Here is a 17303-nt window from a genome sequence, read left to right on the forward strand (position 1 = left end):
CTTTATTAAATTTCAAATGTGGGTAGACCTTGGCTCAGGCATTGGGCGCTCTCCCTCCCCAGTCCCCAGCTGGGGACCTAGGGAGCTTCAGGGTTATCCAGTGTGTGTGGGGGGGGGATTGGCCGGCTCTGGAGAACATATGTTCAAGCAGAGATAGCCGCCCCCATTACGCCGCCACAGGGGAGAGCAATGACGACCTTTCGGCGTACGGTCAAAGCCTCCCTTCAGAAACCCCTTTAACGGGGAACCCTGGTATCACCGCCGCAAAGAGGAAGATGGACTAAAGGATTCCGCCCAAGGCCTGATACCGCCAAAGTTGTGACGTTTTGCTATGGGAAAGGCGAAACCTGCCAATGCAGGGAAATTCCTTTCCGGCCCTTTAACAGCGACCTTATCGTAGCAGCGCCCGCACACCTGTGAAGAAAAGTTAACCTGCAAAACCTATGAAGAAAAGTTAACCTGCAAAGGAAGACATTAACTGAGGGTGGGTAGGGTGGGAGAAGCTCTGGAGCCAAGTGAGGATTCCCAGGTAAGATCCTCCCTCTATTGTGTGGGCAGGTAATCCCTCCCCTACCTGGCCTGGTCTCCTTGGCAACGCTTCCCCCAGGTGGGATTGGACAACTGACTGAGGTAGGCGGGGACCTCCAGGTATCCCACCTGAGGGAAGGCAAAGCCAAGCCTATGCTGATGGGGCCGCTCCAGATCCAGGGCTGCGCGCGTCCACGCTAAGGGCGCCCCCCCGTTTTAAGCGGGGAGCGGTCATTGTAAAATGTGTGGGTATGAAGGTAAAGAATCAAAATTCCAAGTGGAGGTATTGAATAATGAGTATAAAAATCTGTCTAAAATGTATAAAATGTTGCTGGAGTGGCATACAAAAGATGAAGAAGTAAAAGCAGTAATGATACATTGGGCAAGAGACTTTGGTTATAATATACAGTATGATGATTGGATGAAATTATGGAATGAAAGGTTAAAATTCACAGCATGTACTGCGTTGAAAGAAAATGTAATGAAAATGGTTTACAGATGGTATATAACGCCAGTTAAACTGGCTAAAATGTATAAAACATGCAATAAGTGTTGGAAATGTAAAGAAAAAGAAGGTACTTTCTATCATATGTGGCGGGAGTGTAAAAGGGTGAAAGACTTCTGGGAAATGATATACAATGAATTGAAAAAGATGTTGAAATATACGTTTGTTAAAAAACCAGAGGCCTTTCTATTAGGAATGGTAGGAAATGAAATTAATAAGAGAGACTGTAAACTGTTTCAATATGCAGTGACTGCCGCAAGGATACTTCTGGCCCAAAGATGAAAACAGGAAGAAATTCCAACAGTGGAAGAATGGAGAAGGAAATTGACTGAATATGCAGAATTGGACAAATTGACTGGGAAGGTTCGATATCAGAAAGACCAAAAGTTTATCGAGGACTGGGGGAAATTTACAGAATATCTGAAAAATATATGTGATGTACAGACAACGCTTGTTGGTTTTGAAGAGACTCTGTGAGATAGTAAGAAATACTGCAAAAAAGAGAGTAAGAGGAAAAGGAGTTGGGAAAGGCAATATTATGTTTAGAAATGCGTTAACAAATAGAAATTTTACGAAAGATTGACAGAGAAACTGAGGGAAGTCAAAAATTGAAGAATGAGTGCAAAATAATTTGTTGACTGTATAAAATTTGTTTGGAAAATGAATAATATTTTTTTTTAAAAAAAAGAACGGACCTCCAGAACGAATTAAGTACTTAACCCGAGGTACCACTGTATATTGAATTCTTCCCTGCTTTGCACCATAAGGTCCCATGGCAGGTTACAGCAATCTAAAATATCAATATTAAGCAGTATAGTGTAGGTGTACTCTCATTTTTACTCAAGAAAATCACCATTTTATAGTTCAAATCGTGGAAAATAAATGCAGTAAATGGACCAAAGGCTGCCATCAGGGGTAGCAACGGAACTGCCACTTCACTACGCTGAGAAGAAATTAAATATTTTAATTTTTTAAGTTTCTTCTCCCGTTAGATTCACAAAATGTTTAGGGGTATGCGTACCCCTGCGTCCCTCCAGAAAAAAGCACTGTACAGTTGTACCTTGGGTTACAGACTTATTTTATTTGAATAAAAATAATTGGAACCTCATGGTGGCTGACGCTAGATATGTGCAGATGAATGGGTGCTAGAGAATAGGCCAATCTATGGGCTTCTCCTTCTGCAACAGGACAAGCCATGACCACACAGAGGCTGCTTGATGCCTAGCTATCCCGTGGTGTGGCTTCTGCACATGTGAGGACAACAAATAGAATCAAGCGGTGTAAATGGGGTACAACATTATACTGCTTAATATTGAAATTTTTGATTGCGTAACCTGCCATGGGACCTTATGGTGCTAACCCAGAAATATTACCTCGGGTTAAGAACTTTGCTTCAGGATGAGAACAGAAATCGTGCTCCGACGACCAGGCAACAGTAGGAGGCCCCATTAGCTAAAGTGATGCTTCAGTTTAGGAACAGTTTCAGGTTAAGAACAGACCTCCAGAACGAATTAAGTACTTAACCTGAGGTACCACTGTACATTATTAATAATATTAATACTGTGTTGTTGTTGTTGCCACCCATTCTGCATCTGAGGAAGTATGCCCTAGCAAATCTTACTCCCTTTACAAATAAATACAGTTAAGTCTTTAAATTGCCACAGACCTCCTCCTATTTTTATATACAACTTAGATAAAAAGAAGCAATGGCAAACTGCTTAAAAGTGTGGGCATGGGAGAGGGTTTTCGCCAGCTAATATAAGCTTGTTCAGTAGGGCAGTTTGAGACAAAATACTACACTTTAATCCTGTGTGGACGTGGTCTATAAATGTCTGTAAATTCTGGATTGCTTGCATTGTTACATCATAAGCAGCAGGTCATCCTTAGATTAGATGTGTCAGGGGAATCAGTAGTGAAAGTACAGGTTTGCCACTGATCATACAAACAAATACAAATGCTATGGGATGGGGAGGGGAAGAGGATTAAGGGCAATTGGGGATAGGGAGGAATACAGAGGTTTGGGGGCATGTGAGGAAGGGGGAGGATGCATAGGGGAGGTGGGGAGACAGGGGGCTGTTGGATTTTGTTGTAAAATCCCAAAAATAAATAACAAAAAGTTGTTTGCATTGCTAATTAAAAGGTTGCGTTTCTGCTGTCTGGATGTCATTTGCTAAAACCAAATGTGTTTTAAAAATTGAACCTATACAACAGAAATACGCACCACTGTGTTCAATGGTGCTTACTCCCAACCATGCACAGAACTGCAGTCATGTGCCATAAATTTAATCATGAGATTTTATTAGTAATTTGTTGTGAATGTCTGTGTTTTTAAGGTGGAGGGATTTTTTAAAACAATGTGTTAGAAAAGCAAGATATTTAAATCCCGGTGACCTGACTCTGGATTTTATTATGGAGCTGTCATTGATGCACTACACAGTTAGGAATAGCCCTCAAATGTTGCTGGGAACTTCAAATGAGGAGGAGAGCACTGTAGCGCTCAGTTGCTCCTTGAGAGCTTCTCATAGGCATCTGGTTGGCCACAGGGAGAGCAGGATGCTGGACTAGATAGGCCTCTGACCTGCTCCAGCAGAGTTCTCTTAGGTTCTCTCTCCCAGGGCAGGTTAGACTGCCAGAATCTTCCGAGAGCAGCCATTCAAACCACCCTAAACAGCAACCTACTGTGCATGCTCCTGCAGCTATCTCTTGGAAGAGAAGGGGGAACAATAATTGCCACACCTTACTCTAGTAAGTGAAGGTGTCTTGGATTGCTACTAATACAATGACTGGCAGTAGCTTGGGTTACATTAGAAACAAAGGCTAAGCTCCGAAGTGCATAAGCAATGCCTGGTAGAAACTAGAAGGAGCTTAGGATTTCAGGGGGTGAAGGTATCCGTGGTCTGCAAAGCAACTCTTTCCTCCTGAAGCCTTGCAGGATCAGAATAAATTATGCAAAGCAAATGTAGTTTACTGCATTAGGAATCCTTTGAATTTTACTGTACACAGCTTCAGTAATGTTTGGTTGTGAAGCAGTTTATAAATCTGCAAATAAAATAAAATTGCTATACTTGCATAATCTTTACAAGTGACAGCATTCACTTTGTCATAGTATTCTTTGTTTAGCTCTGGGAGGGTGAAGGACATCTATAAAGCCATTCCATTTCACAAACAGGTAAAAAAATACATACATCTGGATGTGCTCTTATTCTCCAGAAGAAGTGGAGCAGTGGTTTCCTATGCAAGTGAAACCAGCACAATTCTCCAAACTTTGGTTTGGAGAAGACCTTCAGGAGTTTCAAAGCTGACAGAGGACAAGCATTTCAAGCCCCGAATTCTTCTCCAGCTTGAATTAAAATGCAAATCAGAGACAAGTTCATTCCTCTTGCCCCTTCCATTCAATGCAATGCAATGCAATGCAATGGAGAAACAGGTGCAGGAACTAAAAACAAAAATTCTGAAGACAGAAGAGGAAGACCATTCTTCCTTGGTTCATAGGTGGAACCATGCTGCCTCTGAATTTGTACTAGGGAAACATTTTTCTTTTACACTGAATGGGAGCAGGGTTGAAGGAAGGCTGAGAGGAAAGAAATTCTGACAATTCTTTGAAAGTTTTCCCTCTCCAACTCCTCCTGGAGATTTTCAGTCCTCCCTTGGGGAATATTCAGTGAAACGACCTTCCTTATTTTGCCACCCATAAAGTAAGTGGATTTGAGGGAGGGCCATTTTCACTCTGTTCTAGATTTTTAAGGACAGTGAGAGCCTCAGTTGGGCTCAGGAGAGAAAAAGATAGTTTTCTCATCCAAGTTCATCCAAGGTGGGCTTGGGAGATCTTGCCCATCTATGCTCTGTGCCTTTCTTGAAGATATGCTTCCTAGTACTAGCAGATTACTGGATCCAACTTAGTTCATTTCCCATACTTACTGAGAAGTTCAGTTGCATCCAGTATTGCTATCTGTTCTTTAGAATATGGTTACCCTTAAAGGGATTTTTGGCAAACATTTGTAAATGTCAAGTCTCAAGGATGTTCTACTAGGTGAAAGGGGCAAAGATTTCAAAAGCTATTGATTTCTGCAGCACCCTCCAAAGACACACAGAGTAACAGGACTTCTTCTCAGTGGCTTCCCATCACACTCATACAGTGGTGGAAGAAGGGGGTGGGGGTGGGCAGTCTGCCCCGGATGTTATCACTGAGGGGTGTGTGACAAAATGAGTTTTTAAAAAATTGGGCTCATGAAATTTTTTGGAGTGACATGGTGGCTTAGGCACCTGCAAGTTTCGCGCTGCAGCGTGGTTTTTGTGTCTGCCTACTGCCTCTCCCTCAGACGCCCTATAGCTGAGGGGGAGGTGGTGGAGAGGCTCCAAGCATTGGAGAGGCTTGCCCCACCCCCATGGGTCGCTCAACACACCCCTGGCTGCAGGACATGCCCCCGCACCAGTCACTCCAGCAGCTAGCTACGCCGCTGCACACATATGCATATGAAGGGGCAAGAAAGATAAGAATGGGATTTTTGTGTGTGACTAATTTCTAAATCCTGCTATTTGTCCTTTGCAATAATGTCTTCAACGTGAAATAGTCTCTAGCACGATCCCCAAAGTAACAGTTCATCAAATAATCGGGTAAGAAGATACGGCTCCACACGTGAGGAGATATTGTGTTACGGATTTTTTGAACAAAGATTGCCAGGCTGCAACTTTTCCACATGTGCAGCCCTCCTGAGGCAGGCTTTTCAGCGAGGGACAATGCAGAGCTGATAGGGCCGAGGGAAGTTGCCTATGCTGCTCAACACCGGTGTGAGATCGATGTCATTGGGGTCAATGATGGACTTCAGAGTGAAGTTCTGTAATATGGTGGTCAAGAACAAGAAGATCTCCATACGGGCCAGACCTTCCCCCACACATATCCGCTTCCCTGCAAAGGAAACCCAAAGTGTAAGAAGCATAACAACCACTTTGGCTGTTACAGAGAAAATAACAATCATGCCAAAGGAGCAAAGGTGCTGCTCCAGAACAGCTCCTGGGAGAGTCACTCTTTCCACCATTTCTTTTGTTTCAGCTGGCCACAGGAAAGCTACAAGGAGTTCTGATGGACCCAGAAGCCTCTGCCCCTCCCTCACAAACTGGGAGCCCTTCCAGTTTAGGCTGCAGGAGGAAGGAGGTTCCCCCTCAATGCCCCGACACCAGCCGATTAGGGAGACGGGAAAGACCTGAGCTGGCCAAGACTGCAGCCAACTGAGGAAGCAGAGATCTTACCTGCTGAGAAAGGCATGAAGTAGTCGCTCTTCCTGAAGGTGCCATCTTTGTGCAAGAAATGTCCTGGGTCAAATTCTTTGGGGTTTGGAAATTCTTTGCTGTCATGTAGCACAGACATCAGAATAGGATATATGGTAGTGCCCTGCAGAGAGTGCAAAGAAATGGGCTAGATGGCCATGACACCCAACTAATGGTGTGGGAAGACACTAACAAGAAGGAAGGTACTTTGTTGATACAGAAGAAGAATGGAGCAGCTTCAGAAGGCAATAGGGTGTTTCAAATGAAGTCCAGGCTTCAAGATGCCCAGCTACGCTTTAGGAGTTGGGCTAAACTACTTCCCTTGCTTGTAGATAAGAAGAGAAGAAAAGCTCTGCTGGATCAGTCCAGTGGCCCCATCTGGTCCAGCATCCTGTTTTCATGGTGTCCAACCAAATACCCATGGGAAGCCCATCAACATAATCTAAGCACTCTCAATTCCTGTGGTTTCCACCCACTGGTATTCAGAAGCATGCTGCCTCTCACCATGGAGGTAGAATATAGCCATCATGGCTAGCAGCCTACTATTACTACTTAGAGCCTTGAAAAGAGCTGACCTTTGGAATGACATATTGTCTGAACGGTGTATCTTTGAGTACTGCATGAGGGACGCTCAGTGGGAGGAGAGAGATGAACCTCTGGATCTCATGGATGACAGCATCTGTGTAAGGCATTTCCCCACGATCTGCCATGCAAGGACTTCGTGATCGGCCAATAACTCGGTCAATTTCTTCATGCACTTTCTCTGTGATGGGAAGAATGAGGTTTAACACCAGTGCAGGAAACATCATAGAAGCAATTGAAATTCCATGGGAGTGCCTGCCAGCCCCTGCACATTTTGGGAGCTTTCAATGTTTTCTGATGCCAACTTTCTCTTGACTCATCACATTAACTCAGACAAATTATTGTAGCTCACCTTCAGTAATCCATCTGTAAACAGGGAAACATAGTATAACTGCAATTATTTATATATTAATTCAATTTCTATCCAAAAGGAGCCCAGAGGGACAAAAGCCTCCTCTTTAGGGAAGTTTTAGGAGCAAGTGATGGTCCAGCTTAGAGGGATTCCTATTGGAGGCACTGTCCTGCAGTGATTCTGATCCTACCTGAGGGCCTTTTGACCCCTGGCCCTTGTGGTTGTGCCTTTGTGGGCTACCCTTCAGGCTGGCACAGAAAGTGCAGCTGGTGCAGGATGTGATGCCTTAGTCTAAAGGATCTGCACTGGCTGCCACTATACTACTGGGCCAAGTTCAAGTTGTTACTGTTTGTATATAAATCCTAGGGTTTGCAATATGGTCAGCTATAAGAGCTCATCCACACTTCTGTTTTTGCTGGGATTTCTAGGCATGAGTCTCAGCATTTTGTCCAGCCCCCACCCCCACTGTTGTCTCCAGGAAAGCTTTCTGTTTACTCCTGATGTCAGTCAGCAATGGTTAACATCCAGCACAGAACAGTGGGTTTTCCTGGGGAAAGTGGCAGAACAACAACCTCTTGGACTTGTGATACATAAATCTGGGAAAGAACTAAAATACCGTATTTTTTGCTCTATAAGACTCACTTTTTCCGTCCTAAAAAGTAAGGGGAAATGTGTGTGCGTCTTATGGAGCGAATGCAGGCTGCACAGCTATCCCAGAAGCCAGAGCAGCAAGAGGGATTGCTGCTTTCACTGTGCAGCGATCCCTCTTGTTCTGGCTTCTGAGAATATTTTTTTTCTTGTTTTCCTCCAACAAAAATTAGGTGCGTCTTATGATCTGGTGCGTCTTATAGAGCAAAAAATACGGTAATAAGTACTAATAACGCATCTGTTTTACCTTGTATCTCTGGGTATTTGAGGAGGATCATGAACCCGTATCGTAATGTGGTGCTGGTGGTCTCTGTTCCAGCCGCAAACAAGTCAACTGTGCTTATGGCCAGGTTTTCAATGGTGAAATGGGATGCACTATTACCTTTTCCCTGCAGAAACACACAACACAATCAGTGGAGTCAACTCAATTGTTCTGAGTACAGCATAACAAGAATTTAGCAGCGCCACTGGGACCAGCTCCCTTCCCAAGACACATCTTATCTCAAGGCTTTTTATAGCTTGTTCCTCTGGACATTCCTTGCCCAGAGGGCTAATCATTAGAAAGAACTTCCCACTTACTGCAAGAACAGGTCAGCAATGGGAAATGAATCTACTCCAATGGGGTGTGGGCAGGAATCTCTTTCCTTGGCATTCCCCACAAGAAGCTGGATGGAAATCTGCTGGTTGGGAAGCTTCAGGAGTGGCAGGAGAACCCACTTGGAGAGGTATGTGAGTTTTCATGATTACCTGATCCATTTTCATAAGGAAGCAGTCGATAAAATCCCGAGGTGAGCTGGGGTCCAGAGTGGGCTTGTGCTCTTCAACCTCCTCCAAAACAAACTCTCTGAGTGCCAAGTTGTTTTTCAGCACTTTGCGGTGGGGCCCAGGGATGCATTTCATCAAAGAAGGAAAGATGTTGTAGAGCTAGAAGAAACACCACAAGAGATCCTTTGGCACCAACTTCAGTCAGGGTTTGTCCACACTCGGGCTTCAGTATAACGTTGGCTACTGTTGCCTTGTGTGCATTTCAACTCTGTGGTCCACACACCAGCATTTTCACTACCAATGCCTCAAAAATCTGTGTAGATCTTCCCCATCTGCATTACTGGGTGGTGCTTCATTGATTGTACTGCATTGTATTATCTTCCGTTCCCCTCAGTTAGTGCTTTCCCACCCTTTGCCTAATGGTTGTAGAGGTCATATGCAGATTTTTATTTTCTAATTTCACCTATGTGTACCTTTACAAATATCTGAGAAAACATGCAACCATCCCCCACCTGCACTGCCAAAACTGCTTAAGCTTTACTTCCTGCTCCACTGGGCTGCTGTTAAGTCAAACCTTGGTTACTAGACCCAGGTATTGGCATTGTATGGAACTCCAAATTAAAAACATAAGAACATATGAAGAGACTATTGAATCAGGCCAGTGGCCCATCCTGCTGTCACAGTGGCTAACCAGTTACCCAGTGGCGTAGCGTGGGGGGTGCAGGGGGGGCCGGCCGCACCGGGCGCAACATTAGGGTTAGGGTTAGGGGGCGCAAATCCACGGGTTAGGGGGTGCAAATTACTTGCCTTGCCCCGGGTGCTGACAACCCACGCTACGCCACTGCAGTTACCCATGGCAAGCCTGCAACTAGGACATTAACAGAAATATTAAGAGGCAGAGGCGGTATGGTTCATGAGAAGCCTGGAAGAAAGAATTTAAACAGCAGGAAAATTTAGACTTTGTGGGAAAGGGCCTTTAAAAAGATGGCACCTACCTGTCCCCAAGAAGAGCTAAAAACCTCAAAGTTTTCATTCATTAAGCTCATCATGGATAGGAACTTCTTGTCATTATAATCGTATCGTTTCCCAAAGACAATTGCACAAATGACATTGGAGAGAGCACAACTGAGTGAGTAGGTTGGATCCAAGGGCTTCTCTGGAAGGATACAAAAATATAATTATACAACCCCACTACAGGTTTTAGGCAATAATCTAGTCTGGAATTTCTGAGCTGCCATTTCCTGGCTCCTGGCCTCAGTGGTCAGACAGGAAGCTGCCTTTCTCACAACAATTCTGAAGGCATGGGCATCTTCAGTGGCTATGAGTGGTTTCTTCCAAGGACTTTCCAAAGTGCTTTCTTCCAGCTTCAGCCAATATATCCTTAGATAGGAAAGAGTGACCACAGTGGTGCAGGCCTTGGTGAAGTCTAGACTAAAACTAGGGAATCTAAAGCACTTCAGATGCTGCTACTGATGACTGTTGGGGCTGCAAGCTGCTGGAATTCAACACTATCTGCGGAGCACTCTTGCAGTTGATAGAGAAGCAGCAGCCGGGCTTTAGTTGGAACTGGTCTGTGTCAGCATATTACACCCCTGCTGAAAGCTATGCATTGTTTGCCAGTACATTGACAAGGTAGGTTCAGTGCATTACTGGTGTGTATGAAGCTCTCAGTGACCTAGGACCAGGTGACTTAAGGACCACCTTGTCCCATACACACTGCTCAGATCACTATGACCATCAGGAGAAGCCTTCCAAATTGCCACACACTCATCACATGTTTGTTTCATATCAATGCAGATATCTATTATATCTATTAAAACTTTGAGCACAATGGCACCTGTGCTTTGGAATGTGGTTCCTATTGGAACCAGCTAGAATTTTGGCATTTCATCACCTGATGAAAATGTTTGTATTTCACGTTTTTAGGCAATTTATTTGATTCAGTGTTGGTCACTAGTTCTGTGTTTTACGATTTTAATTTTTTTAATAATTTCCTTGTACCCACCATGATATTTCTTTATGAGTTGGTGGTTAATAATCTGTTGTAATGTACCCCAGAATCTGTTGTGATGTTTATGGGGGTCTGCTTGATAAGCCTATGTGGATGAAGGGCAGTGGCTACCCACCCTGCATGTCCCGGAACTTTTCTAGCAGGAACTGTGCTTCCTCCTGGATCCTCTCCTCAATACTTTTCTTTCCCATGCCAAAGTTGCGCAGGGTGGTAAGGGCAAAACGTCGGAGCTGCTTCCACACCTCCCCATTGCTGAATACAATTCCTGGAAGGCAGAAGAGGAAATGGGCATAAAGGAGATGGATGGACTGAAAGAGAGAGCAGAAGAAGCAGGTTGGAAGAGCAGGAGGCTCTTATTCTTGGCTCCAGACCACCTGGAGACTTGGTACTTTGGTGCCTCCTTATTCCATAATCAGTAGCTGGCCAGTCTTCTGATACATGCCCTTACTGTAAAATATATGTGTTTAATGTGCATAAAATGCTATGTTTGTGTGTGTTGTGTATGAAACGTAGTGGAGGTTTGCATTTGCAAAATGTCCATTTTTGAAGCTAAAGCTTAAAGAGAGGTTTCAATGTTTTGATATTTATGTTAACTGATAATTCATCTCTTGGAGCCTGAGTCTCTCTCTGAAGCTGCCAGTATAATGAAGAAGCAATAGTTCTTGGACTATATTAACCAGAAACAACTTAAAGAAAACTGGACTACATTGCTAGTTGTATAAGTGCAAAGTGTTGATTTGTATTTATTTATTTGTTTGTTTGTTTGTTTGTTTGTTTGGTAACAAATTTAAAGATAGCTTGCAGTAACTTTGAAACACTTTCTTGGTGTGGAGAGCTTATTGATTCACAAGATCCAGGTCAGAGAATTCTGCTCACATAACTCTCACACTTACTGCCCACACCAGAATTACCCCAGACCATTATATTTAAAGGCTAGAGACTCATTCAATACTGCTTTAATTTTTGGTGCTTGTTCTAAACCAGAGGCAGAGCTAGCTGCTTCGGCACCTGGAGCGGCCTGTGTGGGTAGGGGTAAGCACCCTTCGGTGTAAGGCGGCGCGCGGCGGAGGGGACCTTCCGGCGGGTGCCAGCGGCAACGCACATCCCAGGGGGGCGCCACATGTGGCGATATCACTCCCCTCAGGGATTGCACCCAGGGCGGCCAGCACCCACCACACCCACCTTTGTCCGCTACAGCCCTAGATATTGCTTAAGTACTTTTATGAGATGGCTCATTTCTCTCTTAAATGGCAATGGCTAATATATAACTCTGCTATTAAAAGGCTGATAATTATCTATTGCTACAATCCAGTGGGAACATTAATTAGCTAAGTTTATCTCAAGATGCAATGATTTGTTTTTGAAACCTTTTTTGCTTTATTTTAATGAATAGAGGTATTTTCCTGTGTCCCCCCCTCCATTGGTCAACCAGCATAAAATACCTAATCCCTTGTTGATATCATCAGCTAATGGCAGGTGTCCCCTGGCAGCGAATTCATCTCCACGGTCGATCAGCGCTTCTTTCACTGCATCATAGCCATGCAGCACGACAACCCGTTCTGTTCCAAAATACATTGTGAACACAGAGCCATACTTCTCACTAAACTGGAAAAAAGATAAAGACACACATCTAGGTGGGTTTGTGGATTAGGAGAGAGTCATATAGCTGATGGAGAGCCCCGCTGCCCCCAGACTCACTTTGGGCATCTGAACCACATGACTCTTAATAACATACAGAAGAGTTCTGCAGCTAGATCAGGCCAAAGGCCAACTAGTCCACAACTGTTATCACAGGGGCCAACACAGTTCTGGGAAGCTCAAAAACAAGACCTGAGTGCAATAGCACGCTCCCCTCCTGCAGGTCCCTGGAACTGGTGGAGGTTCAGCATCATCGCTAGCAGCTATGGGTAGCTTTATCTTCAATGAACTTTGTCTGAACATTTCTTTTAAATCATCCAAGTTGGAGGCTATCATCGCTACTTCTTTGGGAGTGAATTTCACAGTTTCAATATGCACTGTATGAAGAACTACTATCTTGCGTGTGTTGTATATCTTCCAACATTCAGCTTTAACTGAAGGCTCCAAGTTTTAGCTTTACAGACCCTTCATGTGTTCCTATTTTCCAGGGACATCCCTGATTTAGAGAAGCCATCCCAGTTTGATCACAGAATGTCCCCCCTTTTCCTTAGGATGTCCTTATTTTTACTGGAGAAATGTTGGAGGGTATAGAGTTATCCGACCCCCCTCTGAAGGCAATCCTGAATAGGGAAGTGTTCTTTTGTTTAATTTTTAATGTTTTATTATGTTTTTATATATGTTGGAAGCTGCCCAAAGTGGCAGGGGCAACCCAGTAAGGTGTGTGGGCTATAAATAGTAAAATTATCATTATGGAATGGGATGTCCCTATTTTCATTGGAGAAATGTTGGAGGGTATGGCATTATGAGAGGGGGGTAAAAGTGTTTTCCAATCCACTTTCTCTATACCGTGAATATGATTATACTGCTCTGTTATGTCCGTCCCCCCCACTCATTTTTCTAAGGGAATTCTTAAAGTACCTTCCAACCAAGCACATTCTGGGGAAAATAAAGGAGCAGCTTTTCAAAATACAAGAAGACTATGAACTCCCCACTGTCTAGCAGAGGCTAAAAATGTTCAGAGGGCAAAAATGCCCAAACCATCCATACTCAAAGTCCACCTCTTTTCTGTGGAGCCTTTGGGACAAGTCCCTGCTCCCCATCCCTGCCGATGTAGCCAAGCGCAAGTCCGTGCCACTGACATCACAGCGATTCTGCTATTCTTTTCTTATGGTCTGGATGCCTCCCCTCCCTCTTTTGCCTCTCCTCTGTCAAAGTGCAGAGTCTGTTGCCTTATACTCTGCAAATGTGCCCTGCACACAGATGGTACCATCTCTAAATAAACAAACAAAGTGACAATGGATTGTCCCCTTCCAAAAGAGTCAGATGGAAAGAGGCTTGCAAACAGGTAACGGTCATCAACAGACAGCTGTTGAGGAAGGTGCTCATCTTTGGCTTACCTCCTGGAGAACCTGGGCCAGGTTGTTGGTCTTCAGCTGCAATGCGTTCCCTACGATGGGCAGTGGAGGTGGGCCAGGTGGCAGCTGCTTTGCATTCTCTGGCGTTCTGCTCCTGACTGCAAGGAAAACAAGGCAAGAGATACATATGATCATCAAAATGGTCACTGTCCCTAGAGGCTCCATGGCACCAGCTAACAGTGACTGAAATGACTCTAGATGAATTAATTTGCTTTCCAATTTTATATACTCTGAGGAGGTCACATAGACATGGACTTTCACCAATAGGAATTCTAGGTTACTCTGAGTAAATGAGATTAGCCATTAAGTAGATAAGGTTGTATAATCAAGAAATGAACTTCTCTGAACTTCAGTCTGTATCATTTTTCTTCATTGATTAGTAAGGCAATGATAACGGCATTACTGCGCACAAGGTTTGTGATGTAAGACAACCAGGGGTTCAGGGTTTTTTCTGCCAAACATTGAAATGTAGCCTTGAGGCAAATGGTTCTGCTTCTAAGGTGCATTCAGGACCAGGTTCCTGCAGGAGAGTTTCTTGTATACTCTGAGTGCTTGGCTGGAGGTTTCTTGCACCTCTGATGCCCACAAATGTGAAATAAAATTGAAATAAAATTGAAGGCATGTCCATAATGGAGCTCAGCCATAGCACAAATACATCCCTGTCTTGGCAGGATGAGTAGCCTTGAGGCAAATGGTTCTGCTTCTAAGGTGCTTTCAGGACCAGGTTCCTGCAGGAGAGCTTCTTCTACACTCTGAGTGCTTGGTTGGAAGCTTCTTGCACCTTAGATGCCCACAAATGTGACAAATTGTGTCAGAAGTGTAGAGAAAACTTGCATTATTATTTTTTTGAAAAATCAAAGGTATGTATGCCAGACAGGTAAACAAAAAAACAAAAAAAGACAACAGATTTCATGGCTTGGAGCAACACACATTTAAAATAAATTACTGCAATTTTGGACAAGTCTGGACTATTGGAACACACATATTTGAAATAAGCTTGAAGGCAGGTCCATAATGGAGCTCAGCCTCAGCAAAATACATCGCTGTTAGCAGACCTTGAAGCTTTGGTGAAGTAAACTGAGAAGTGTATGTACAGTTTCTGGATTTCTACAGCTTTATTCATGCAGGAACAGAATTATCTTGGCAAGAACGATTTACAGGATGAGTAGAGATAAAAAGAGAGAGCAATAGCATGCATCTTATCAGGGGAGACAACGAAATGCTTTTACAGGTGGAGTTAACTTAGAAAAAGACTACGAGCAAATGCTGGCTTGCTTGCTACACAAACAGTGCTCTTGTGTGGTTTAAAGTAATACATGCCTTACCTAGAGGTTCAGGAGAAGGAAGTTTATTTGTTTCCCCCCAACAATCCCATCTAGCACTACCCACTAATGTGGACAGGACACATCAAGATAGATTTTGGAGACATAAACCTGGAAGTGCTTTTGTATTGATAAGACACACTAATGTGCTCATCAATACAGTGACTCACATGTGCCCTAGTGGGGACAAAACCATGGTCACTATTGTACATGGTGACACAGAACATTAACTTCTTGTTTTCATTTAGTCCAGTTCTTCCATCCACCTCTGGAAATCATATTTAGTACAAGAGGGGAGCATGTAGATGATGGAAGCCTGCCAAGTTATTTATTTAAAATATTGAGAGGTCCCCTTTTAAGGGGTAGCTCCTAAAACAGGAGTGATCCTCAAGCATTTGAAAAAAAGATGTCAAAAAGAAGAGAGTAAATGTCCCGTTGTGTATATTAGCTGGCCTTTTTTACACCGATTCACAGCTTAAACATATCCTGGAACAGGTTATAGACATCCATAAAATTACTGTAATTAGCGGGGATAATATCTCCCTTATACCAATGTTAAATTCTCTTTCAAACTGACTTGTCAGTTCAGTTTGCATAAACTTATTTGAACTTGTGGTTCGGTTCATAAACCAAAGTGCACCAGGTGTTCTTGTCAACAACTGTTGCTGCTCTGTGTGTTTTGAGCCAATCTCCTGTCAGTGCAGATCACAGACGTTCAGCCCATTCTAGCCACGGCTAGGACACTTTATGGCTGCTCTGCATAGAAAGGCCTACTCAGTTCACCAGAGTTCAGATTGCATAAACTGAGTTTCTTTGCCAGAGCAACTGGTGAGGTGGTAAAGCCTCTGCCTTACAAGCACATGGTCCCAGGTTCAAGACCCGTTATCTCTTGGTAGGGTCCTGAAGAGCCCTGTGACTCGGGATAAGCCAGCTTCATACATTCCTGTGTCAGGGCAAGGCACCATGATCTGATTATTATAAAGGCAGTACAGTGGTACTCCGGGTTAAGTACTTAATTCGTTCCGGAGGTCGGTTCTTAACCTGAAACCGTTCTTAACCTGAAGCACCACTTTAGCTAATGGGGCCTCCTGTTGCTGCCGGAGCACGATTTCTGTTCTCATCCTGAAGCAAAGTTCTTAACCCGAGGTAATATTTCTGGGTTAGCACCATAAGGTCCCATGGCAGGTTACGCAATCAAAAATTTCAATATTAAGCAGTATAATGTTGTACCCCATTTACACCGCTTGATTCTATTTGTTGTCCTCACATGTGCAGAAGCCACACCACGGGATAGCCAGGCATCAAGCAGCCTCTGTGTGGTCATGGCTTGTCCTGTTGCAGAAGGAGAAGCCCATAGATTGGCCTATTCTCTAGCACCCATTCATCTGCACCTATCTAGCGTCAGCCACCATGAGGTTCCAATTATTTTTATTCAATCAATTCCATTAATGAACTACTTCCTAAAACACCTCAAAGCAATTTAACAACAACAATTATAGGAGGCTGCATTCTTGCTGCTGCACTTGTGGGTAACCAGTGCTTAGTGTCCAAATGTGAGGTGCATGGGGATCCTCGGGGAGAAAGCATGCATTCTCCTTTATAACTAAACAGTGGCACTTCAGGTTACAGATGCTTCAGGTTACAGACTCTGCTAATCCAGAAGTAGTACCTCAGGTTAAGAACTTTGCTTCAGGATGAGAACAGAAATCGTGCGGCGGCAGCAGTGGGAGGCCCCATTAGCTAAAGTGCTGCTTCAGTTTAGGAACAGTTTCAGGTTAAGAACGGACCTCCAGAACGAATTAAGTACTTAACCTGAGGTACCACTGTACATTATTAATAATATTAATACTATGTTGTTGTTGTTGCCACCCATTCTGCATCTGAGGAAGTATGCCCTAGCAAATCTTACTCCCTTTACAAATAAATACAGTTAAGTCTTTAAATTGCCACAGACCTCCTCCTATTGTTATATACAACTTAGATAAAAAGAAGCAATGGCAAACTGATTAAAAGTGTGGGCATGGTAGAGGGTTTTCGACAGCTAATATAAGCTTGTTCAGTGGGGCAGTTTGTATACACTTTAATCCTGTGTGGACGTGGTCTATAAATGTCTGTAAATTCTGGATTGCTTGCATTGTTACATCATAAGCAGCAGGTCATCCTTAGATTAGATGTGTCAGGGGAATCGGTAGTGAAAGTACAGGTTTGCCACTGATCATACAAACAAATACAAATGCTGTGGGTTGCGGAGGGGAAGAGGATTACGGGCAAT

At 43.7% G+C, this 17303-nt stretch overlaps 1 protein-coding gene and 1 long non-coding RNA gene across 2 annotated transcripts in view; one reads left to right on the top strand and one right to left on the bottom strand.

Moving 5' to 3' along the window:
* Nucleotides 1-5669, top strand: part of LOC310707149 — a 31165-nt gene extending 25496 nt beyond the window's left edge. Inside the window, exon 2 of the long non-coding RNA XR_014526360.1 lies at nt 5199-5669. This is a non-coding gene — a long non-coding RNA (uncharacterized lncRNA). The remainder of the gene's footprint in view (nt 1-5198) is intronic.
* LOC310706521 (cytochrome P450 2C19-like) lies at nt 4125-13920 on the bottom strand. Its single transcript, XM_083502641.1, has 9 exons — nt 13692-13920; nt 12099-12261; nt 10772-10921; nt 9641-9801; nt 8628-8804; nt 8128-8269; nt 6874-7061; nt 6281-6422; nt 4125-5939 (listed from the first exon to the last, which is right to left on the bottom strand). The coding sequence occupies exons 1-9, from the start codon at nt 13872-13874 to the stop codon at nt 5758-5760; spliced, it is 1488 nt and encodes a 495-aa protein (XP_083358767.1). The 5' UTR covers nt 13875-13920; the 3' UTR covers nt 4125-5757.
* Nucleotides 13921-17303: the final 3383 nt, after the last annotated feature.

This window comes from Podarcis liolepis (assembly GCF_965112155.1).
Source record: "Podarcis liolepis genome assembly, chromosome: 1".
Lineage (NCBI taxonomy): Eukaryota > Metazoa > Chordata > Lepidosauria > Squamata > Lacertidae > Podarcis > Podarcis liolepis.